This window comes from Hylobates moloch, unplaced genomic scaffold (assembly GCF_009828535.3).
Source record: "Hylobates moloch isolate HMO894 unplaced genomic scaffold, HMol_V3 SCAFFOLD_3, whole genome shotgun sequence".
Lineage (NCBI taxonomy): Eukaryota > Metazoa > Chordata > Mammalia > Primates > Hylobatidae > Hylobates > Hylobates moloch.
In genome coordinates, this window is record NW_026652278.1 from 177,329,536 (window position 1) to 177,353,247 (window position 23,712).

At 38.1% G+C, this 23,712-nt stretch overlaps 1 protein-coding gene across 1 annotated transcript; it reads left to right on the top strand.

The window, feature by feature from the left end:
• Positions 1-19,398: 19,398 nt before the first annotated feature.
• On the top strand, positions 19,399-23,419 carry LOC131383174 (ubiquitin-conjugating enzyme E2 R1-like). Its single transcript, XM_058437047.1, has 2 exons — positions 19,399-19,477; positions 22,597-23,419. Exons 1-2 carry the CDS (start codon positions 19,399-19,401, stop codon positions 23,106-23,108), a joined length of 591 nt encoding a protein of 196 aa, XP_058293030.1. The 3' UTR covers positions 23,109-23,419.
• The last annotated feature ends 293 nt before the right edge of the window (positions 23,420-23,712 follow it).

Here is a 23,712-nt window from a genome sequence, read left to right on the forward strand (position 1 = left end):
CATGAGATCTAATGGTTTAAAAGTGTGGCACTTTCTCTCTCCCTCTCTCTCTCTCTCACTCCCCTGCTACCATATAACATGTGCCTCGCTTCCCTTCACCTTCTGCCATGATTATAAGTTTTCTGAGGCCTCTTAGCCATGCTTCCTGTTACGCCTGTGAAATTGTGAGTCAATTAAACCTCTTTTCTTCATAAATTACCCAATCTCAGGTAATTCTTTATAGCAGTGTGAGAATGGACTAAGACAGTATGCTAATATAACTATGTGATTTTAAAGTTAAGAAAAAGGATGCTTTGTGTATCCAGGCACCCCCAAAAAACCAAATTCACACCACTTACAAGGGAGAGAAAATCAAATTAGTATCAGCTTTTTACGACAACATTGTATGCTAAGAAACAATGGAGCAACATTTTAACATTATCAAGGAAAGAAAATGTAAGCCAGGCATTTTTGTATCTAACCTAACAGCTCATGAAGTTTTGCTGCAGAGAAATACGTTAATATCATGTTAGAACTCGGGGAATATTGTATTCATCAGCTCTTTCTGATAAATCTATTTAACCAACATGCCTTGTATACCGTGAAATTATTAGAAATGTTTAAGTACTGAAGTCTGCTATAAGCACTGAATGTATTAATTATATAATTAATACTTTAAAAAGTATATAAGAGTAGAAAGATAATGGGTCCCTACAACTCAACAGAAAGACAAACAATATAGAATGAGCAAAAGACTTGGACTTAGACATTTCTCCAAAAAAGATATGCAAACAGCCTGTACACACATAAAAAGATATTCAATATTATTAGTTATTAGGGAACATAAACGAAAACCACAATGAGATACCACTTCACAATTTCACGTCACTAGCAGGACTTCTAGTATGACTCTAATGAAACAAACAAACAGAAAGAGAAATTGGAACCCTCACTGGTTGCTGGTGGGAATGTTAAATGGTGCAACTGCTATGGAAGACAATTTGGTAGTTCCTCAGGTTACAGAGTTTCCACATGACCCAGCAATTATGCTCCCAGGTAGACATGCAAAAGAATGAAAAACAGTGACTCAGACAGATATTTGTAGGACATTGCTCAATGCAGCATTATTTACAATAGCCAAATGGTGGAAACCACGTAAGAACCCATCAATGGATGAATGGATTATAAAAACTAAACCTGGTCTATACATACAGTGCAGTATTATTAAAACTAAACCTGGTCTATACATACAGTGCAGTATTATTAAAACTAAACCTGGTATATACATACAGTGCAGTATTATTAAATCTATAAAGAGGAATGAAGTGCTGCACTTGCTACAATAAGGATAAAACTTGAAAACCTGAAGCTAGGTGAAAACATGCCAGCCGCAAAGGAAAAATACTCTATGGTTCCATGTATACGAAACAGATAAATTCATAGAGACAGAAAGTAAACTAAAGGGGGAGGGAGAAATGAGGCAATCATGAAAGTCTTGTTTAAGAATGACAGTGTTTCTGTTTGAGATTGTAAAGAAGTTTTGAAAGTAGATCGTGGTGATGGTTCATGACATTGTGAATGCACTTGATGTCACTGAATTGTACACTTAAAAATAAATGAAAAATTTTAAATATGAATTTATCACAATGGTATTTTCAATAGTAATTTTTAAAAGCTTTATTACTTTAGAAATAAAATTATCAAAATATAGAAGGAGAAGAGGAAATAGAACTAAAACAAGTTCACAAATTGCCTTATAGGGGTTAGCTGTGCTGAATTACATAAGGAGGAAGTCATTCACCTGAGGCTCTCTCCATATTTTAATTCCTACATAATGAATTTCAACCTAACTTAGTATGTAAACAAACTCAAATTTAACTTCTGAGTGTAACACACAGGCAAGTTTCAGCCAATAATAAGCAGCCACGTATCAGCCAGTCACAGGTAGCCCACACATCACAGGATACCTAAATAAGCAAATGCCTAGTTATAGCCAAGCAGGTGATTTCTCTGCTTTGCTTCTGTGCTCATTCCACGACAGGTCACTTCTCATGCTGCTGGGCAGAAATCTCTGAATATCTCCTGGTTCCAAGTGCTGCCCCATCCATGAATCATTCTTTGCTCAAATAAATTCTGCTAAATTTAATGTGTCTAAAGATTTTCTTCTAACAGTTGGAAGGAAGGGGTTATTTCTTGCATACGACAAATCTAGTAGCAGGATATTAAATATGTCTAATAGTACAAAGATTTCTAGGCCTACTGCTCAGGTCTCTCCGTGAAAGTTCTTATCGCTGAAATCTTGGTTTTGGTCAACGTTTCCCTTTATCCCTCATCTTTGTCTTCTTTGGATATCATGATCATTTGCCTGGTACTCATTCCCAAGAATAGGTTTATGACAAGTGTATCTTACGAATTGTTTTCACTCAATCTTTGGACTTGCTCTGCTGGCACGAGCATCTATTTTTGCTGATGAGAAGCCTGATGCCAATCGAATTCTCATTTCTTTATAAATGGCCTATCTTGTTATTTTTGTTTTTGTTTCACTTTGCTTTTTCTCTTTCTGAAATCATTCAGAATCTTCTACTTAACATTGGTGAATGGGTTCAATCTTTTTCAATCATTCTTACTCCTTATCATTTTGAAGTCTCAGTTTTCTTTTGAATGCTAGAAAATTTTATTTCTCTTCCTTTTAATTTTTTACTATGTTCTTTCCTCCATTTTCTCTGTCATTTTATTTTCCAAAATTGCTATGAATTAAATGTTGAATCATCTAAATAGATTATCTTTCTCTTATTGTTTTTCCTTTTTCATTTTTTCCTCTTTCCTCTTTATGCACTAGGAAATTTTCAACTGAAAATTGCAACCCTTTCATTGGCAATTAAATGTTTACTTCCAAGACTTCTCTCCAGCCCTCTGTTTCTTTAATATTTTCTATATAAAATTGTCTTATATAAGTGTAAAATATATTTAAACATTTCTGAGGACACCAAATTGAGATATTTCTGTTTTGTGGAAGTTGAGCTATCTAAATTATTTTTGTTATGTGGCTATGATTCATCAATTAGTTTAGGGTTATCAGGTAGAAAGGCAGGTATTGTATTCCCCTGGTCATCCCTTATATACACTATAATAGTGAAGCTTTCCTCTGAGGAATAAAATTGGAGAGCATTTCAAAAATACACTTTTCTAAACTTAACCTTTAAATATTCAAATTCATATGGCTCAAATATTCGACTGAAAGTTTAGCTTTTAAAACAATTCTCAAGGTGATTCTTAATCAACTAGGCTGGGAATTTCAATTCCAATCTTACAGACCTAGGTAAATTGAAGGAGTCTAATCACAGGGCCAGAGGTGGCTCAGTTTGTACTGGATAAACCTTCTGCAGCAGAATCACCTGAAGGTTTTTTTCTTTTTAAATACACTTTTTAAATCCATTCCCGAATTGCTAAAGCAGGCTATCTGGTGGTGACACTTGGAGATTTGCCTTATAATGAGCTCCTTAAATGAATCTTAAACACACAGGTGAGACCCTCTGCTGTAATGGAACTCAAGGCTTACCCCAACCCCGAGATTATCTCATCTCACCCTGAGGAATACACAGGACATTAGTCAAAGCCAAGTATGCTGGGCAATGCTGCTGAAGTGAGCTTTCAGCGTGAAAGGCATTGGAAACTCTTTATTTAGTATGTCCTCTGGATTATTTCCATGCGACTCCCCTTTTATATGATGACTCTTTGGTTTTTCTTCTGAGTCCACACTATTTTGGAACATCTGTCTTACCTGTTGATATGATGAAAGGAGTGTGGGCTCTACCCTTACTCTCATACAACATTGAGAAGCCAAACGAATTCCAGAGGCAGGCCTGAAGGAAAGGAAGCCTGTGTGGGCTGGCTTCTCAGTTAAGCACAAGGGCTTCCTGTGGCTCAACAGAAGTCAGCAGAGCTCACCAGGGCTATGAACCTACAAGGGAATGCATTGTCACAGTACTTAGCGTTAAAGAGAACACATTGACTGCTCTACACAAAATAGCACCAACTCACCCATTTAGCTCTAATCTCTTTCCTGATTTATTCTTCTTCATGGCACTTATTTCCACTTTATATGGTATATAATTATTTGTTTTCATTGTCTGCCTCCTCTCCAAGTAAAATTTAGACTCTACCCAAGTTGAAGATTGTTTCTTCTCTACTATATCCCTAACATGGTGGGCCTCCGATAAATATATATTGAATTAATACATTTACCTTCATGTGTCTTCTATGTTTATCTCTCTGGAGTCCTAACTAAGAACAATAGGCAAAGGATGAGAATAGCTATTGAATATGACCATGTTGGCTTTGAGAAGAGAAGGTATGAAACTCAAGATTCTAAACACTGGCATTACTAACACCAATAGACAAACATTATGATTAGATCCAATACATTTTCTTTGAAATGTTTTTTAACAGTTCGAGTGTCCAACAGGAAGCAACAAATCAATAGGCTTGTATACCTGTTAAGCAAGCAATGGGTACACACTTCTCTTCTTGTTTATGATTGTCAATGTGTATACTAAGTTCAGAGCCAGTATTCCTGCAGTTTCAAAAATGGCTCTATTTCCATTCATGATAAATTTGTGAGCTTTATTTGGATGGAGTCAAATGGATATTTAGTATGAAGGAACTCATTATAAAACACTGTGGTAGTCTAATGAGATAATTTTGAAAAAAATAGTAGTTGACAGTTTATTATTGCTGACAACACTGGCAACTTAGATTAGTGTGAGAGTCTCTTACACCAATAATGGTATTTAAAGCCAGGTAAATAACTAAGAAAGTAAAACTGCTTTGTGATTTTAGAAACAATAAATTATAGGGATTTTCTTCTAAAAAAATGGAACAGGTTGAGTTATGGGCCCATTCCATTGTAAGTAAATACAACAGGTAGATATTATAATTTATAAATATTTAATACTGAACAAGGTAAATGTGGGAGAATTGAATTTCTACAGTTTACAGTTGCAGTCAGCCATGTTCTGAACTTACTGAGATATTTGTCACCTAGTCCCTTCTTGTGGTTCTTTATTAACACCCTAGTGACAACTGTATCTCTTCTCTTCTCTAACTCCAGCAACTTAAAATCTCTCTGTAGAAATCTTGGTGTTTTCTGTCTTAGATAATTCAAGGTCATACTCACTCTCGGCATGGCCAGCCAGGAGAGACAGGGTCTTCACAGGAATCTCATCTGCAGCCCTGCAGTGAGAGACACAGACTCCCGAGGGGACAGGATCTGAAGCCAGGCAGGCCGGGGGAGATTAGGGAATGGACTTCACGAAGGAGCATCCCCCACAGAAATGATTTATTGGATGAACACAACAAAAAGACTGAAGGCCAAGCTTTAGTAAGAAAAAAGGAGCTCTTTGCAATGCTGATGCAGTGACGAGGGGAGTCGCAGAGAGGCCTGCGCGGAGGTGTCCGCTTCTCGGGAGACTGGTCACTAAGAACACGACCTGCAAATTCAGGTCTGAACCCTGTCAGCCCTTGTGTGGACCGTTTAGTTTTACCTTCAAAATACAAGGACTGCTCTAACACTGGCCATCGTCTCCACTGCTGCGTCACCTGCCCTGAGTAACCACCACCCTCACGGGGCCTCCCCAGGCCTTTAAGCCATTTTTTTTAATTCATCCTATAACTGCCCTAAAATCTACTTTCAACACAGCATCCATAATTATCCTTTTGAAACTTAAGCAAATTGACATCACCCCTGTGGTCAGGGCTCCCCACTTCATGAGAATGAGAGAAGGACCTAGCACAGTTTCTGTCCTCTGCACACCATCACCTCCCCACCACACCCCCTTTTCCCAGCAAGCGTCGTCCCCATTGTCCCTCCCCAGCCAGCACACGGGCTTCCCCGCTGCACCTCAGACACACAGCGGGCCCCAGTGCGAGGTCCTTTGTGCTCACGGCTCCCTCTGCCTAGAATGCTCTTCCTCTCGCCGTGCGCGTGGCTGATTTCCTCACCCACTTTCGGTCCTCGCTTAAACATGACCTCTCATGAGCCCACCCTGCCTGCCTGCACCTGCCCACCCCTATCCCTGATCTTGGCCTAGTCTTTTCCACAGCACTTGTCACTTCTAACATATTCTATAATAGACTTGTTTGTTTTTATTATTGCATACTGTCTTTCTCCCATAAACAAGACTGTAAGTTACATTAGACCGGAGATTTCTGTTGGAACAGATCTGAATAAGCCTTGTTCTTATTCTTAACATATTTCACAATCTTCAGTTCCTTTTAGAGTTTTTAGTTTCCAGGCACAATCTCTGTTCCTGCTCCCCTCTGCCCCAATCTTGGTCTAGTTTAATCCATATCACTTGTTGCTCCTAATACATTCCATAATAGACTTGTTTTTATAATATTATTGCACGATGTCTTTCTCCCATAAACAAGACTGTAAATTACATTAGACCAGCAGTTTTCATGGGAACAGATCTGAATAAGCCCTGATAGTATTCTTAACAAATTTCATATGTTCTCACTCATAGGTGGGAATTGAACAATGAGAACACATGGACACAGGAAGGGGAACATCACACTCCGGGGACTGTTGTGGGGTGGGGGGAGGGGGGAGGGATAGCATTAGGAGATATACCTAATGCTGAATGACCAGTTAATGGGTGCAGCACACCAACATGGCACATGGATACATATGTAACAAACCTGCACGTTGTGCATATGTACCCTAAAACTTAAAGTATAATAATAAAATTAAAAATAAAAAAAGAAAACATAAAAAAATAAAAAATTTCACAATCGATCTTCAGCTGTTTTTAGAGCTTTTGGTTTCCAGACACCCTTATAAATTCTGACCATTGTTTTATGTCTTTACATTTTTTAATTTACATTCACCTATATATAGGAAGTTAAATCTAATTTAATAGGAAATGATCAATGCAGTCACTTTTGGTGTCTTTACATGATTTTATCTGTTTCTTCCTCACTGGCATTACCTTCAACTGCACTATCAATATCAGGCTTTCGAAAGGTTTCTTATTTCCCTGTAGCTGAGTGACTGCGGGACTCTTAATTTATAAAGACAACCTCCCAGTCTAAGTGATGTGTCTAAACATATCCTTCCTCACTTACGCAGATTCCAAAGACTGCAAGTATTGAACGTTGATACTTTAACAGGAAGTACCCCTTATTGTTTTCACAAACAAGGAATGATGTTGTCACGTAGGCAGGGTGAACATCCCTCGGGCATTCAGCTTTAGCAGGGTAAGATTTCCAGATGTCTGAATATCTGAGGTCGACGACAGGCATGTTTTCTCTGTGTTATGAATTACATGAGACAAGCATGAAGCTTCTCCTCCACCAAACTAGGCCATCTCGCAACAATGCCCCTTGGCTTTCTCCCACCACGGTCTCCCATCCAGAACCTGCTCATCGGGATCCTGCCTGGATTTGCATCTGCCACCCTGTGCTCCTGTGACACCAGATTCTTTAGAAACAAGATCACGCAGTTCCGCGGACACACCCTCATCACGACTTTCATCTCAATACGTATTGGTGTTACCTGTTACATCATGTTAGTTTCCTTTTGTTAAAATTTCAGGACTCTTCACATTCTCTGAGACTAGATTCTCATAGGCAATGTCCTCCTGAGAGTCACTAGGCGCTGTCCTACCAATTGTTCCTCTTTCGGTATAGCAGATATGCACTTCTTCAAAGTGAATTTCACAATAAAATGTCTCTAGCCATGAATCTATCATTTTGTTTAAAAAATCAAAATCCATGTCCAGTTAGACAAATTTTGTTGTTTGACATCTTCCATGTAAACTGTTGTTTAATTTCAGTCTTTTCTTTATCATTTCACTACTACAAACTTAAACTTGAAAAGAAATTAAAATACAATCTTTCCTCCAACTTCTTCAGTACTCATTTCAAAACATAAAAATTGTGGAGAAAAATTATCAAAGAAGAAAAGCCAGTATAAATGCACTTTAAAATGAAAAGACATAAGTATGATAATTTTAGTAATTTCTCAAAAGCAACTATTAAAAATATAAATGTAGTAGTTGTGCTAATGAAATTACTCAGAGTCTGAAAAAGCTTTTAGAGATTTACATGCTACTTAGACTGAATCATAGTTCATCTATCACACATAGGAAGAAACTAATTCTGAGAGGTGGGGCGTAATGCCACTATTTAAACAATTTTGTGTTGAAGAATAATGAAGCAAAGATCATCATTCATAAAAGCAGCCTGTTACAGACAAGCTTGAGTTTCTTGCTTGCTAGAGAGTAAATGATGAAATGGCAGACTGACTCAGTTCTACTTCCCCAAGGTCACCTCAACGCTCACAGACCTTCCAAGTTTCAAATCTAGTGTCTCAAACACAGTGCTGACTTCTTTCTATTCAGAATTTAGTAAGCTATAAGGATGTTAAACATTTCATTCTGCTTTATTAAATTGAACATACTAGTTTGATTAGTTTGATAATAAATTGTATAGACTCATAGCTTCTAGAAAGAATCAAAGACATTTGTGTACCCAACAAAATGTATGTCTCTCCTAAATACATCTTGAATCTTGACAGTTATATATAAAGGGACTGAGGGAAAAGGACTCCTGGGTGACCTTGAGAGGCTACTCGGAATAACTTACAGTATTTAATTTCTGAGCAAGTTAGAGACCAGCATGCCTCCAGAGTCCCTCAATCTCCTCCTGTCGACGGATGTACCTCTCTCTGCCTTCTATGTATCGTGAGTTTTGAAAATGCACAGGGACTGGAATCCTTTTGCTACCAAACATATTGGAAACTCACAGACGTGATTATACTTCGTGGTTTTATGTGTTTTATCAGCCAGTGACATCATGACAGATGAGAATGTTCTGCCAAGAAAAGTCAAAATTTCCTAACAGGAAGGTATTCACAGACAAATCACACGAACTGTCATTGAATCTAAACAATGATTTGAACATAATCCAGACCCAAAGCAGAGAAAAAGAAATCTCAACTGCCAAGCTTATTATAACAAGACATTTGATTCACAGAAAACACTGTTGGGATTTACAAACTACTAAAGGTTAAATAGAATCCTTTGATATATATGGCAGGAATATGTTCTTTTGTTTTTCTACTACTATCTCATCTGATGAAGCATCAAACATCTCACTGGGAAAAACAGAAAAAAAACCCTAGTAAATACTACGTTGCTTTTAATGTTCTTCTTTTATCTGTGAATCACGAAAGTAATACAGCAATAATTAAATGAGTTGAGTGGTGTGTGCAGAAAACAGAGCATTCTTCCAAAACTGCTTCTTTGAGAGATAAAAACTCATGGATTAATGTGTCCAAGGGGAGATTAAAGCAAGTCCACAGAGTTGCTCTGAGACAAATAGGTATTACACTTCACAAGAAAGGGCTTTTTATCAAGCATAGTTGTTTAGATAAAGCACAATCAACAAATATAAACTGGATACGCACTGCACAATTTTTCTATTAACACTGGGTTTTAATCTTTCAAGATGACATTGAGCAACAATTTCCTTAAAAGCCACACTCTGTGGACAATTGCCTAGGAGAACAATGACCCAATCCTCATAAACTGTGTTTAATAAAAAGCAGAATACGCCATGATTGGATTATTTATGGGACATTGAGGAGCAGCTGCATGGTGCTCTAAATGGGTTCTGCCTCCAGCAGTTGTCGAGACCAGATGGGAAAGTGACAAGCTCCACTTAATATGTCACAGCATCAGCGTGGTCATAAAAGAGTCCACAGCAATTCTCTTTTGAACAGAAGCCACCTGTTTACTATAAACACACCTTCTATTTCTCAAACTGTACTTTTAATTTTCAACTTGCACCTGAAAGGTAGCGCCCCTTCAAGTTCAAACTGCCAGGTTGCAAATCAATCATGAGTGTTTGAGGAGTTCAAATCTCTGTGGCAGAATTTGGACAGTTTTAAAACTTTAATGTGTCCAAAGCTTGGCTGTAAATGATGCAATACATCTTCTCTTAAAAGGACGTTTTGTCATAATTATAATTTCAGTGGGCATTTTTTTTTGGTTCTTGCTTAATTATAAAACTATGCTTATTAAAAACAGATTCTTTACTCCTTTGGTTATTAGAAACAGATTCATTATGCCCTCTATCTCAGCATAGGTGATCTATGATGGAAAACCAAAGATTTGGCTCCGGCCTGTAGCTGTAACTTCTTCACAAAAAGAAAGACTATTTCACCTGGCATTTGAGGCCCTTTGCTGTTCATCATGAAGATCATTGGTGTCTCTAGATCTCTCACATAGTTTAGCAATGATCATATGTCTCATAGGAGAAAAAAAATTACTTTAAAAAGTTGGAGCTAACACATAAATCCAAAAATCAAAGATAGGCATCACTAGAGTATCAATTCATATTACTATGCTATAAATCTATTACAGTAGACACAATCTCTCTCTGAACCAAAACATTCAGCACAGGAATGAAGCAAAAGCAGCAAAAAAAATCTTATTTAGATGATGAATTCTACAAGAAATTTATGGTATAGCTCAGTTTTTCTATTATAGGTTTTATTAGGAGCCTGGGATTAAACTTGGATCCCTTCAGGATCTAATGTACAGATAATTTGTCTTGCCCTGTTTCATTTTGGCTACAAACTTTCCCACTGAGTTAACAGTGCTAAATTCACAGCACGTGAAGGATACTTCATGTAGTAATATTTTTAAAAGGAAGCAGGAAGGGAGGCTTCATCAGTGGGGTTGAAGCTTAACATGGGTTAAATGGACATCTCTCTAGTTGCCTATTATGTAGAAGAAAAATACATGAATTTAGAAGACAGCTACATTCCTGCACCAAGTTTATCTATTTGCCTGTGCTGGAGGGTCTTAAAGAGTTTATTACTCACAATTTTTTTGCTTTTGTTTTAAATTTTATATCTGTGTCATGGCAACTTTTTTCATTTCTAGATTCAAGTTTAGCCTGAGAAAAAAAGGCAGTTCAATCAGTGATACTGTTACAGGGATGACTGACAGCTCAGGAAGTGACTGGGGGAGGCACTGCTCTGGCTGCTGAAATAGTCATTACACTGTTAGATTACGAATCGTCAGGTAATCCCTATCAGCAGCCACACATACCATCCACTCATTTAACAAACATCTTCCGCTATGCAAATGAACTGCAAACAATGTGTTTTAAAGGCAGAAATGGATCAAGTTTCTTGTAAATTATTACAGTGATTGAACACACAGCACAAAACCCACTTTTTTGCTCACTCCTTCCCCTGAATTCCCACCACAAACATTCTGAAGCCCACACTGAAAAACCAACTAGCCGGTACTGTAATGTGGGCCCACAGGTCACACAGCAGACTGCATTTTCGTCGCCAGGATCCAGCAGCTTCCTGCATTTGACCATATTTTCATCTGCTCCACTAAGCAACTCCTATAGGGGACCAGAGACATCATTTTGCACACACGGGCTGGTGGCAACTCACTTATCATTTCACAGCAAGCCCTGTCATGTTGTTTCCCAGCTTATAAGAAACAGAAATATCTCATCAGACACATATTCTGAATAAGTGGTGAAAAAGAAATGTTCCTGACTTTATGCGTTTGACCAAATAACATGAAAATATTTATAATAGTATAGCATATGGATGCAAAGAACAAAATTAAAAGAACACTGCTTTTGTGGGAAAATAGGTAATATCTCACTTAGAGACTAATGTAAAAACTGCATTTCTTCTTCTACAATAATACATTAGGATTGGGAATAGTAGCCAGAAACCTTCCCCAGAAACTTTGCCCAGCAGGCATGAGGTCATTGTTTGTTGAAACATGGCTAAGAAATCATTATTCAATAGAAGACTTGCTTTCACAATTAAAAGAGCATTTGTTTGCTAATGCAACTGTTTTGTTAACTCCTGAGGATGGGAGTAGGACAATATATGCTTCTCAGAAAATAAAACCCGACAATCTCATTTTTATAACATTTTATTGTTTGATATATGCAGCGGTTTATAAGACACTAGCACATGCTCCTAGTGTCTGTCACTATTAACATTCCAATTTTTCATCTGAGAAAGCAAAAAATAAGAGTTATACAGTACTACTGACTAAATCTAGTGAAATGCAGGATTACTTTTGAATTGAAATAACTCACTATGAATTCAAAAGTTTTATCAAAATAGATAAGAAATGGCAAATCAGGTAGCTTTTTTCTGGCCCCTAATCTGATGATTTTACAAGTTTATGAGTAAAAAAAATTTAACCTTAAAAATCTCAATAAATAATAATGTATTTTTTAAAAGTGGGCATTGACAGAAAATCTTTACTATGCTTTATATCTTTGCATAATTAGAAATAAATATATTTTCATTTAATTATGACTTTGTTTTGAAGAAATTCAATGAATTCAAAGCAATTCTTAGGGCTCACATTTATGCACTTCCCACTTGAAAATCATAACTCAATAAAGTTTTTTTATACTACTGACACAGATTGAACACAAAACAATTAAAATTATGAAATACTCAGTTTCATTGCCTAATTCTATAATTAAAAGCTGTTAATATAATTATGTAAGTATTTATACATAAAGTTATCTAATATTGCTCATTATTTTATAGCAACATTCTACAGCCAGGAGAGCTTTGTTGCCAGTTGCGTATTGTGTAGGATGATTGCATATTGTGTAGGGATAGGCAATGTGGCCTATTGATGTCTAAGGTATGCATTAATTCTTGTTAAGATTTTAACAACAGAGAATGACATAGAATATTCTAATAGCTCTTTTTCACTGACATCTTCTCACCCAAAACTCAACAAATTCCTGAGATAGGTATTATTTTATTTTACAGATGCAAAAGCTAAGGTACTAATTAGTTAAATAACTTGCCTAAGAGTATCATTAAGTGGCAGATTCAGGACTCAAACCAAAGCTGTGTGGCCTCAGATTCACATAATCATGATTCTCAAATTTTAATGTGCATTAAAAACATCTATTTCTGGCCAAGATGGAGCAAAAAAGATTCCAGATTTATCCTCCTGCCTGAGTCAATTGACAAAGTACACAAAATATAAAAAACAACATTTTTTCACAACATTGGGCATTAGGCAATGAAGAACAGTGGATGAGAGACGAGAAACACACTATATGAGCCCTGTGCTTGTCCTAGCTTGCTGCCAGGTGGGAGTGACCTGCTGCCTGGTGGGAGTGACTTGCTGCCTGGTGGGAGTGACCAGCAGGAAATGCAGTAATGGGGATATGGGTGATGATCAGCAGTCTCCCACAGTTAGAGACACTGACCTGGAGACCGGAAATGTGAAGACAGCTGGTGTTTTCTGGACAGAATACTGGAAAGGAGAAAGCTGCACAGACAAAACTTCAGAGAACTTCAGAAAGAGCCCCTTGTATATTCAGTTGCTTACCATTTAAATGCATGTGTATCGTAAAATTACACAAGGCCAAGAAAACCATCAAAAATAAGCACCAAAGCACAAAAAGGAGTGGACATAATGCCTATTCTCACTAACCATATTGGAAAACCGTATATTTTACTGGGTGTTGGACAATGTACTCAAACAGATCTTGCTCTGGTAATGAGGAAAAATAGCTCTAGACTAAGTATATTAGTATCAGCTAATAGAGCAGAAAATAAAGATCCAATGAATTATATCATTTTCAACTGTGTCTCAGAATGAAGGTTAAGAATATATTAGGAAAGTATCCAATACTGAAAGAAGGTAAATTTCACAGTGTCTGATATCCAAACAAAAATTATGAGACATTAAAAGAAACAAAAATATACCACCCATAATGAGAAGAAAAATCAATCATTCAAAGCTGACGTATAATGAGCACAGATTCAGTACAAAGAGAGATTAAAAATGTAATCGGCACAGCTAACATCACACTGAATGATGAAAAACTAGATGCCTTCCCACTAAGATAAAAAATAAGACAAGAATTTTTACTCTTATCACTCCACTTTACTCTATACCCTGTACTGGAGGCTCTAGCCAGGGCAATTAGACAAGAAAAAGAAATAAATTCATCCACTATGAAAAGAAGTAAAGCTATATCTCTTCATAGATGACTTGATCTTATATATAGAAAATCCTAAGGAATTCACTAAAACATTATTAGACCATATAAGTGAGTACAGCAAGGTTGTTAGGATATAAGATCAATGTACAAAATCATTTATATATGTAGACACTTGCAATAAACAATCCACAAATAAAAATAAAATAAAATTCCATTCACAGCAGCTTGCAAATGAATTTTATAACTTAGGAATATATTTAGCAAAATACCTGAAAATCTTATACTCTGAAAACTATAAAACATTGCTGAAAGAAATTACAGAAAGCATAAATAAATGGATAAAAATATCTGTTTATGGGTCAAAATACCCATATTTAATATTGTTAATTTAATATTGTTAAAATGAAAGCATTCCCTAAACTGATATACAGATTCAATGCATTCCCCAGCAGATTTCCAGCTGATTTCTTTGTATTCACTGGTAAGCTTATTGTAAAATTTATACAAAATTGCAAGGCACTCCAAATAGCACAAAACCTGAAAAAGAAGAATTATGTAAGAAGACTCACTTTTCCCAGTTTCAAAAGTTACTACAAAGAAATAGTGAGCAAGACAGGGCTGTCTTGGCACAACAATAGACATATAGATCAGTCTAATCGAAGTGAGAGTCCCGAACTAAAACCAAGCTTCTATGGTCAACTTATTTTCAACAAGGATTCCAAGACCATTCAATGTGGGAAAAAGTCTTTTTAACTAACGGTGCTGGGCCAAGTGGACAACCATGCGTAGAAGAATGAAGTTGGACTCCTGCTGTGCTAGTCCATTATTGCGTTGCTGGGAAGAAATACCTGAGGCTGGATAATTTATAAATAAGAGTGGTTTATTAGGGCCCAAGTTTCTGCAGGATGTATAGGAAGTGTGATGCTGGCATCTGCTTCTGGTAGCTTACAATCATGGCAGAAGATGAGAGGGGAGCTGGTGTCACGTGGCAAGAGAGAGGAAGGGAGAGGGAGTGAGAGAGAGTGAGTGCCATACTTTTTTGAACAACCAGATTTTGCATTCACTCAGAGTGAGAGCTCACTTCTTACCATGAGGACACCAACGCATTCATGAGGAATCTGCCCCCATGACCCAAATACCTCCTACCAGGCCCTACCTCCAACATTAGGAATCACATTTCAACAAGAGATTTGGAGGGGGGCACACATCCAAACTACATCGTTCTGCCCCTGACCCTACAAATCTCAGGTCCTTCTCACATTGCCAAACAATCATGCCTTCCCAGTAGTCCCCCCAAATCTTAACTCATTTCAACATCAACTCAATTTAAGAAGACCAAAGTCTCCTCTGAGACCCAAGGCATGTTCTACTTACCTATAAGTCTCTAAAATAAAAGCCATGATATTTACTTCTGAAATGCTATGGTGGTACAAGCATTGGGTAAGCATTCCCATTCCAAAAGGATGAAACTGGCCAAAAGAAAGGGGCTTCAGGCCTCACACGAGTCTGAAACTCAGCAGAGTGGACATTAAACCTTAAACTCCAACATAATCCTTGAATCCATGTCCCATTTCCTGGGCACACTGGTGCCAGGGGTGTGCTTCCAATGCCTTGGGCAGCTTCACCCTTGTGGCTTTGCAGGGTACAGGCCCTATGGCTGCTCTGGCAGGCTGGAGTTAAGTGACTGCAGCTTTTCCACTCTGAGGGTGCAAGCTGCCAGTAGTTCTATCATTCTGGGGTCTGGAGTGTGGTGGCCCCTTCCCGCAGATCCACTCGGAAATGCCCTGGTGGAGACTCTCTATGAGGGCCCCAACCTCACCTTCCCTCTTGGCACTGCCCGAGTAGAGGCTCTCTGTGGGGGCTCTTCCCCTGTGGCAGGCTTCTGCTCAGACCCAGGCTTTCTGTTACATTCTCTGAAATCTAGGTGGAAGCTGCCAACCTTCCTTCACCCTTGCATTCTGTGTGCCTGCAGGCGGAACACCGCATGGAAGTTGTGAAGGCTTACAGTGGCTGGTGTGCTCCAAAGCAGCAGCCTGGGCTGTACCTGGCACTCTCTGAGCTGAGATTGGAGTCAGAGTGGCCTGGGTACAGGAAGCAGCATCCTGAGGCTGTGCAGGGCAGAAGCACCCTGGACCTAGCCCCCTGAAACGGTTCTTTTCTCCTAGGCCCCTGAGCCTGAATGGGAAGGGCTGTCTCAAAGACTTCGGAAATGCCTTCAAGACCTTTTTCCTATTGTCTTGGATATTAGCACTTGGCTCCCTTTTAGTCATGAAAATCTCTCTAGCAAGTGGTTGCTCCTCAGCCTGCTTGGATTCTTTCTCCACCACGGAGCCAGGCTCCCAATTTTTAATCTTCTACACTCTACTTCCCTTTTAAATATAAGTTCCAACTTTAAGTAATATCTTTGCTCCCACATCTGAGTGCAGGCTGTTCAAAGTAGCCAGGTCACGTCTTGAACACTTTGCTGCTTAGAAATTCTCCTTCCTGATACCCTAGGTCATCACTCATAAGTTCAAACTTCCACAGATTGTAGCGCATGAACACAATGTAGACAAGTTCTTTGCTAGGGCACAACACGGGCGAGCTTTGCTCTAGTTCTTAGTAAGTTCCTCATTTCTATCTGACATCACATTATTCTGGCCTTCATTGTCCATATTTTATCAGCATTTTGGTTACAACCATTTAACTCTTTTCCCATTTGCCCGAGAATACTCACTGGCGGCGCTTGTGGCTGCAACATTAACCCCAAGATAACTTTGCCGCAAAAATTTCCCTTTTATTACTATTTTCACATCACGCTAGAATATTGACTTTGGAAACAAAATACCTCTTTTTTATTCTATTGTAGCATTCTGTTTTTAGTAGTGGTATTTCCATTTACAAACTATAGTGATTCTCAATGGCTGAAAATGTCAAATCCTAGAAAATGTAGCATTTCTACACTTGATGTTAACATTGTTCTCAAATAATTGTTTGCCAAAGATTTATGTGATGAATTTCATGTTTCCAAAAGAGATGATTCTGATGATTTTGGGGTTAGTTCTGTTTAGAAATAACTTCAAGAACAGTTTTTGTATTTTATTTTCACATTGAAAATCAGTCAGATTTGCTTCAGCCTCAGAGTGTTTATGTAAAGTTAAAGAAAATGTGGCACATATACACCATGGAATACTATGCAGCCATAAAAAATGATGAGTTCATGTCCTTTGTAGGGACATGGATGAAACTGGAAAATATCATTCTCAGTAAACCATCGCAAGGACAAAAAACCAAATACCGCATGTTCTCACTCATAGGTGGGAATTGAACAATGAGAACTCATGGACACAGGAAGGGGAACATCACACTCCGGGGACTGTTGTGGGGTGGAGGGAGGGGGGAGGGACAGCATTAGGAGATATACCTAATGCTAAATGACGAGTTAATGGGTGCAGCAAAACAACATGGCACATGGATACATATGTAACAAACCTGCCATGTACCCTAAAACCTAAAGTATAATTAAAAAAAAAAAAAAAAAGAACGCTGGCAGCACGCTGCACTTTTTTTCTAAATGGGAAAAGTGTTAACCAATCTCTAAGAAATTCTACACCTTCTCTCATCTTTCTGTCTTTTTCTAAGCCCTCAAACTCTTCCAACCTCTGCTCATTACCCAGTTCAAAAGCCACATTTTTGTTTCCACATTTTCACTTACCACAGAAGTATCTTTACAGCAATATCTCTCTCCTCAGTACCAATTTTCTGTGTTAGTTTATTTTTGCATTACTGTAAATAAATATCCGAGACTGGGTAATTTATAAAGAAAAGTGGTGGATGTTGGCTGTCTGTTCTGCAAGCTGAGCAAGAAGCATGGTGCATGCATCTGCTTCTGTTGAGGCCCTCAGGAAGCTTACAGTCATGGTGAAAGGCAAAGGGGGAGCTGGTGTGTCACACAGTGAGAAAGATAAAAAGAGGGAGTGAGAGAGAGAGAAGGGATGTGCCATACTCTTTTAAACAACCAGATTTCACATTAACTCAGAGTGAGAACTCATTCATTACTGCAGGGGCCCAAAGCCATTCAAGAGGGTCCACCGCCAGGACCCAAATACCTTTCACTAGGCCCACTTCCAACATGGGAGATTACATTTCAACACGAGATTTGGAAAAGACACACATCCAGACCGTATCATCTGGATTATATTATATACAAAAATTAACCCAAAATGGATCAAAGACCTAGATGTAACAACAAAACTATAACATTCTTGAAAGAAAACATAGGAATAAAATCTTCATGACCTTGTATTTGGCAAAGAATTATTGGATGAGACATCAAAAGCAAAGCATAAAAAGAGAAAACTTGATAAATTGAACTTCAAAATAATTAAAAACTTTCGTGCTAAAAAACACCATCAAGAAAATAAAAAGAAAAAGGTCATAAGCCATACTCATAAGGGGTTTAGACACAGAATATGTGAAGAACCCTTATAACTCAATAGTAAAAAAAGTGAAAATCGGGCCAATTTGAATTGATGTTTCCTTAAATAAGATATATAAATGGCCAATAAGCACATAAAATTATTTGCTCAACATCAGTAGTTATCAAGAAAACACACATCAAACCAAAATTAGATAGCATGTCATACTCACTATGATGGCTAGAATAAAAAAATCAGATAACAATTTAAAAAGATGAGGATGTCAAGAAATGGGAGCCCTCAATAACGCTGGTGGTAATGGAAAATAGTCCATTCACGCTGGGAAACAGTCTTGCAGTTTCTCAAACAACTAGACGCAGAGTTATCAGACGACAGAAATTCTGCTCTTAGGCACAGATGATTCTCAACTTATGATGAGGTTGCATCTCAATAAATGCATCCAAAGTTAAAAATGCATTTAATGTTTGCAATACAGCAGATGGTCCCTGATGGTACAAACAAAATACTCATTCAGTAAAATCCATAATCCCGTCATAAGTCATAAGGAGTTCTTTGGTTTCAACAAAGTTATGTCCTGATAAACCTATCATAAAGTTAAAAATTATAACTTGAACCATTGTAAGTCAAAGACCATCTCCATATACCCAGAAGAAATGAAAACATATTTCTACATGAAAACACATACACAAATATTCATAGCAGTATTATTCATAACAGCCAAAATATGGACACAACCCAATGTCAATCAATGGAAGAATGTAGCAACAAACTGTGTTATATCTATATGATGGAATAACATTCAGCCATAAAAAGAAATGAGGTTTTGATGCGTGTTTCGAAACAGATCAACCTTGAAACCATTACGCTAAGTGAAAAATGTTACAAAATACTATCTATCATTTGTATCTATGATACCATTCATATGAATATCCAAAATAGGGAAATCTATAGAAACAGAAAGGGTAGTATGGGTTGTTTAGAGCTGAGTAAAGGCTGTCAGGCGAATAGTGTGGTGGTCCCTGAAGGACACATAAGTTCTTCTTTAGGTAAAGAAAATGCTTTAAAATTGACTATGATGATGGCTTCACATATTTTTGAATTTACTAATAACCATTGACTTGTACACTTTAAATGGTTAAATTGCATGGTATAAAATTATATTTCAATAAAGCTATTAAGAATATATAATCCATTTATTCAAAAAGGTAAAAGGAGTACTTATGGTGTTAAGTACAGACATGGAAGATATTAAAAATGCAAATAGAGCATCTAGGAAAGTACACGATATTGCAGATGAAATATGCAGAACAGTGTTAACAGCAGATTAGACATCAAAGAAGATTAGTGAAGTACAAGATACCGCAAGAGACACCATCCAAAATGGAAACTGGAAAGAAAAAAGAATTATTTATTTTTTATTTTTGTGGGGATATAGCAAGTGTATAAGTTTATGGGGTGCATGAGATATGCTGATTCAGGCATACAAAGTGTAATAATCATATAAAGGTAAATGAGACATCCATTCCTTCAAGCGTTTATCCTTCATTTGTACTACAAACAATCTAATTATATACTTTTAGTTATTTTTAAATGTACAATAAATTATTATTGACTACAGTCTCTCTGTTGTGTTATCAAATACTAGATATTATTCATTCTATGTTTTTGTACCCATTAACCATCCCCATTTCCCCCACCCTACTACTCTTCCCAGTATCTGGTAATGACCATTTTACTCTCTATCTCCATGAGTTCAATAATTTTAATTTTCAGTTCCCAAGTGAGAACATGTGAAATGTATCTTTCTGTGCCTGGCTTATTTCACTTAACATAATGATCTCCGGTTCCATCCATGTTGCTGCAGACAACTGAATCACATTCTTTTAATGGCTGAATAGTATTCCATTGTGTTAATGTATCACATTTTTTATTCATTCATCTGCTGATGGACACTTAGGTTGCTTCCAAATCTTGGCTACTATGAATAGTGTTACAATAAATATGGGAGTGCAGATATATCTTTGGTATACTGATTTCCTTTCATTTGAGTGTATATCTGGCAATGGGATTGCTGGATCCTATTATGGAAGTTCTATTTTTACTTTTTTGAGGAACCTCTAAACTGTCCTTCAGAGTAATTGTATTAATTTACATTTCCAACAACAGTGTATGAGGGCTCCTTTTCTCCACATCCTTGCCAGCGTTCATTATTGCCTATCTTTTGTATAAAATACATTTTAACTGGGATGAGATGATATCTCAATATAGTTTTGATTGGCATTTCTCTAATGGTCAATGATGTTGAGCACCTTTTCATATACCTGTTTGCTGTTTCTATGTCTTCTTTTGAGAAATGTCTATTTAGATCTTTTGCACATTTTTAAATCGGATTATTAGATTTGTCCCTATTGCATTGTTTGAGCTCTTTATATATTCTGGTTATTGATCCTTCGTCAGATGGGTAGTTTGCTAATATTTTCTCCCATTGTCTGTTTGTTGATTGTTTCCTTTGCTGTGAAGAAGCTTTCAAACGTGATGTGATACTGTTTGTTCATTTTTGCTTTGGTTGCTTATGTTTGTGAAATATTGCTCAAAAATCTTTGTTCCTGGGATATTATTCAAGAAATCTTTAACAATCCAGTGTCCCAGAGAGTTTCCTCAATGTTTTCATTTAGTAGTTTCATAGATTGAGGTTCACATTTTTAATCAATTTTGATTTTATTTTCATATATGGTAAGAGATAGAGAGGTCTAGTTTCATTCTTCTGCATATGAATATCCAGTTTTCCCAGCACCATTTATTGAAGAGGCTGTTCTTTCCCCAATGTATGTTCTCAGCACTTTTGTTAAAAATGAGCTTGCTGTAGGTGTATAAATTTGTTTCTGCATTCTCTACTCTGTTCCATTGGTCTATGTGTCTGTTCTAATGCCAGTACCATCCTGTTTTGATTACTATAGTTCTGTATTATAATTTGACATCAGGTATTGTGATATTTCCAGTTTTCACTCAGGATTGCTTTGGGTACTCTGGGTCTTTTGTGGTTCCATGTAAATTTTAGAATTTTTTTCTATTTTTGTGAAAAATGTCATTGGTACTTTGACAGGGATTTCATTGAGTCTGTAGATTGCTTGCCAAAATACGTACATTTTAACAATATTCATTCTTACATTCCAAGAACATGGAATATGCTTCCATATTTTGTGTCCTCTTCAATATTTTTCTTCAATGTTTTATAGTTTTTATTATACAGATCTTTCACTTCTTTGGTTAAGTTAATTTTGAGATATTTTATTTTATTTGTAGTTATTGTAAATGGGATGACTTTCTTGATTTCTTTTTCAGTGTTCACTGTTAGCATGTAGAAATGCAACTAATTTTTGTATGTTGATTTTGTGTTCTGCAACTTTACTGATAATTCGTTTATCAGTTCTGATAGTTTTTTGGTGGAGTCTTTAGGTTTCTCCATATATAAGATTATATCTGCAAACAAGGATAATTTGGCTTTTTTGTTCTACTTTCAATGCCCTTATTCCTTCCTCTTATCTGATTGTTCTAGCTAGGCTGTCCAATACTTTGTCAAATAACAGGTATAAAAGTCAGCATCTTTGTTGTGTTCCAGATCTTGAGGAAAGGCTTTCAGTTTTTCCCTATTCAGTATGATACTAGCTGTGAATCTGTCATATGTGGCTTTTTTGTGTTGAGGTATGTTTCTTTTATACTCAAGTTTTTGAGACTTTTTATCACGAAGAGATGTTGAATTTTATAAAATGCTTTTTCAGCATCAATTGAAATGATCACGTGGTTTTTGTCCTTCATTCTGTTGATACGATATATCACACTGATTTGCATATGTTGAACCATCCTTGTATCCGTGGGATAAATTTCACTTAAATATGATGAATAATCTTTTCAATGTTTGGTTTAATTCACTTTGCTAGTATTTTGTTAAAAATTTTTGCATCAAGGTTTATCAAGCATAAACATTACTTTTCTTTTTTTTTTTTTTTGATGGGTCTTTGTCTGGTTTTGGTATCAGGGTATACTGTCCTCCTAGAATGAGTTTGGAAGTATTCTGCCCACCTCTATTTTTCAGAATAAAGAGGATTGATATTAGTTATTCTTTAAATGTCTGGTAAAATTCAGCAGTGAAGCCATCGGGTTCGAGACTTTTCTTTGCTGGAAGACTTTTTATTACAGCTGACCAAGATGTGGCACCCTAACATCTACGAGACAGGGGACGTGTGTATCTCCATCCTCCACCCACCGGTGGACGACCCCCAGGGCGGGGAGCTGCCCTCAGAGAGATGGAACCCCACGCAGAACGTCAGGACCATCCTCCTGAGCGTGATCTCCCTCCTGAACGAGCCCAACACCTTCTTGCCCGCCAACGTGGACGCCTCCGTGATGTACAGGAAGTGGAAAGAGAGCCAGGGGAAGGATCGGGAGTACACAGACGTCACCCGGAAGCAGGTCCTGGGGACCAAGGTGGACGCAGAGCGTGACGGCGTGAAGGTGCCCACCACGCTGGCCGAGTACTGCGTGAAGACCAAGGCGCCGGCGCCCGACGGGGGCTCGGACCTCTTCGACGACGACTACTACGAGGACGGCGAGGTGGAGGACGAGGCCGACAGCTGCTTCGGGGACGATGAGGATGACTCTGGCACGGAGGAGTCCTGACACCACCAGAATAAACTCGCAGAGTTTACCTCACTAGGGCCGGACCTGTGGCTCCTTAGACGACAGCCTACCTCACCGTCTCCTCGGGTTGTTTCGTTTTGGCTCTTTTTCTCCTTCCCCGTGTCTGTTCTGGGTTTTCACGTGCTTCAGAGAAGAGGGGCTGCCCCACCGCCACTCACGTCACTTGGGGCTCAGTGGACGGGGTCCAGAGTGGGATCGGCCGGCCCACCTGTCCTCTCGGGAGGGGAGCTGAGCCCGACTTCTGCCGGGGCCCCCCGGCTTCCGGACTGGCCGCACCCCGGAGGAGCCACGGGGGCGCTGCTGGGAACGTGGGCGGGGGGCCGTTCCCTGACACTGCCGGCCTGGGAGGCCCAGGTGTAGCGGTCAGAGAGGCCCGGTCCTACCTGTCAGCTCCAGGGCCTGGAGCCACGTCCAGCACAGAGTGGACGGATTCACCGTGGCCGACTCTTCTCCCTGCTTTGGTTTGTTTGAAATCTAAATAAAACTACTTTATGAGAAAAAAAAAAAAATGCCATTTGTTTCTCCCCTGTCCCTGTCAAGCAGAGTGCATCCTTGCCTTTCTTCTGCATCCATGTCTCATGCC

Coding starts and splice junctions, on each gene's coding strand:
- LOC131383174 (XM_058437047.1), top strand. CDS start 19,399: ATGGGTTGTTTAGAGCTGAGTAAAGGCTGTCAGGCGAATAGTGTGGTG. Junction 19,478..22,596: donor ACACATAAGTTCTTCTTTAG/GTAAAGAAAATG, acceptor ATCGGGTTCGAG/ACTTTTCTTTGCTGGAAGAC.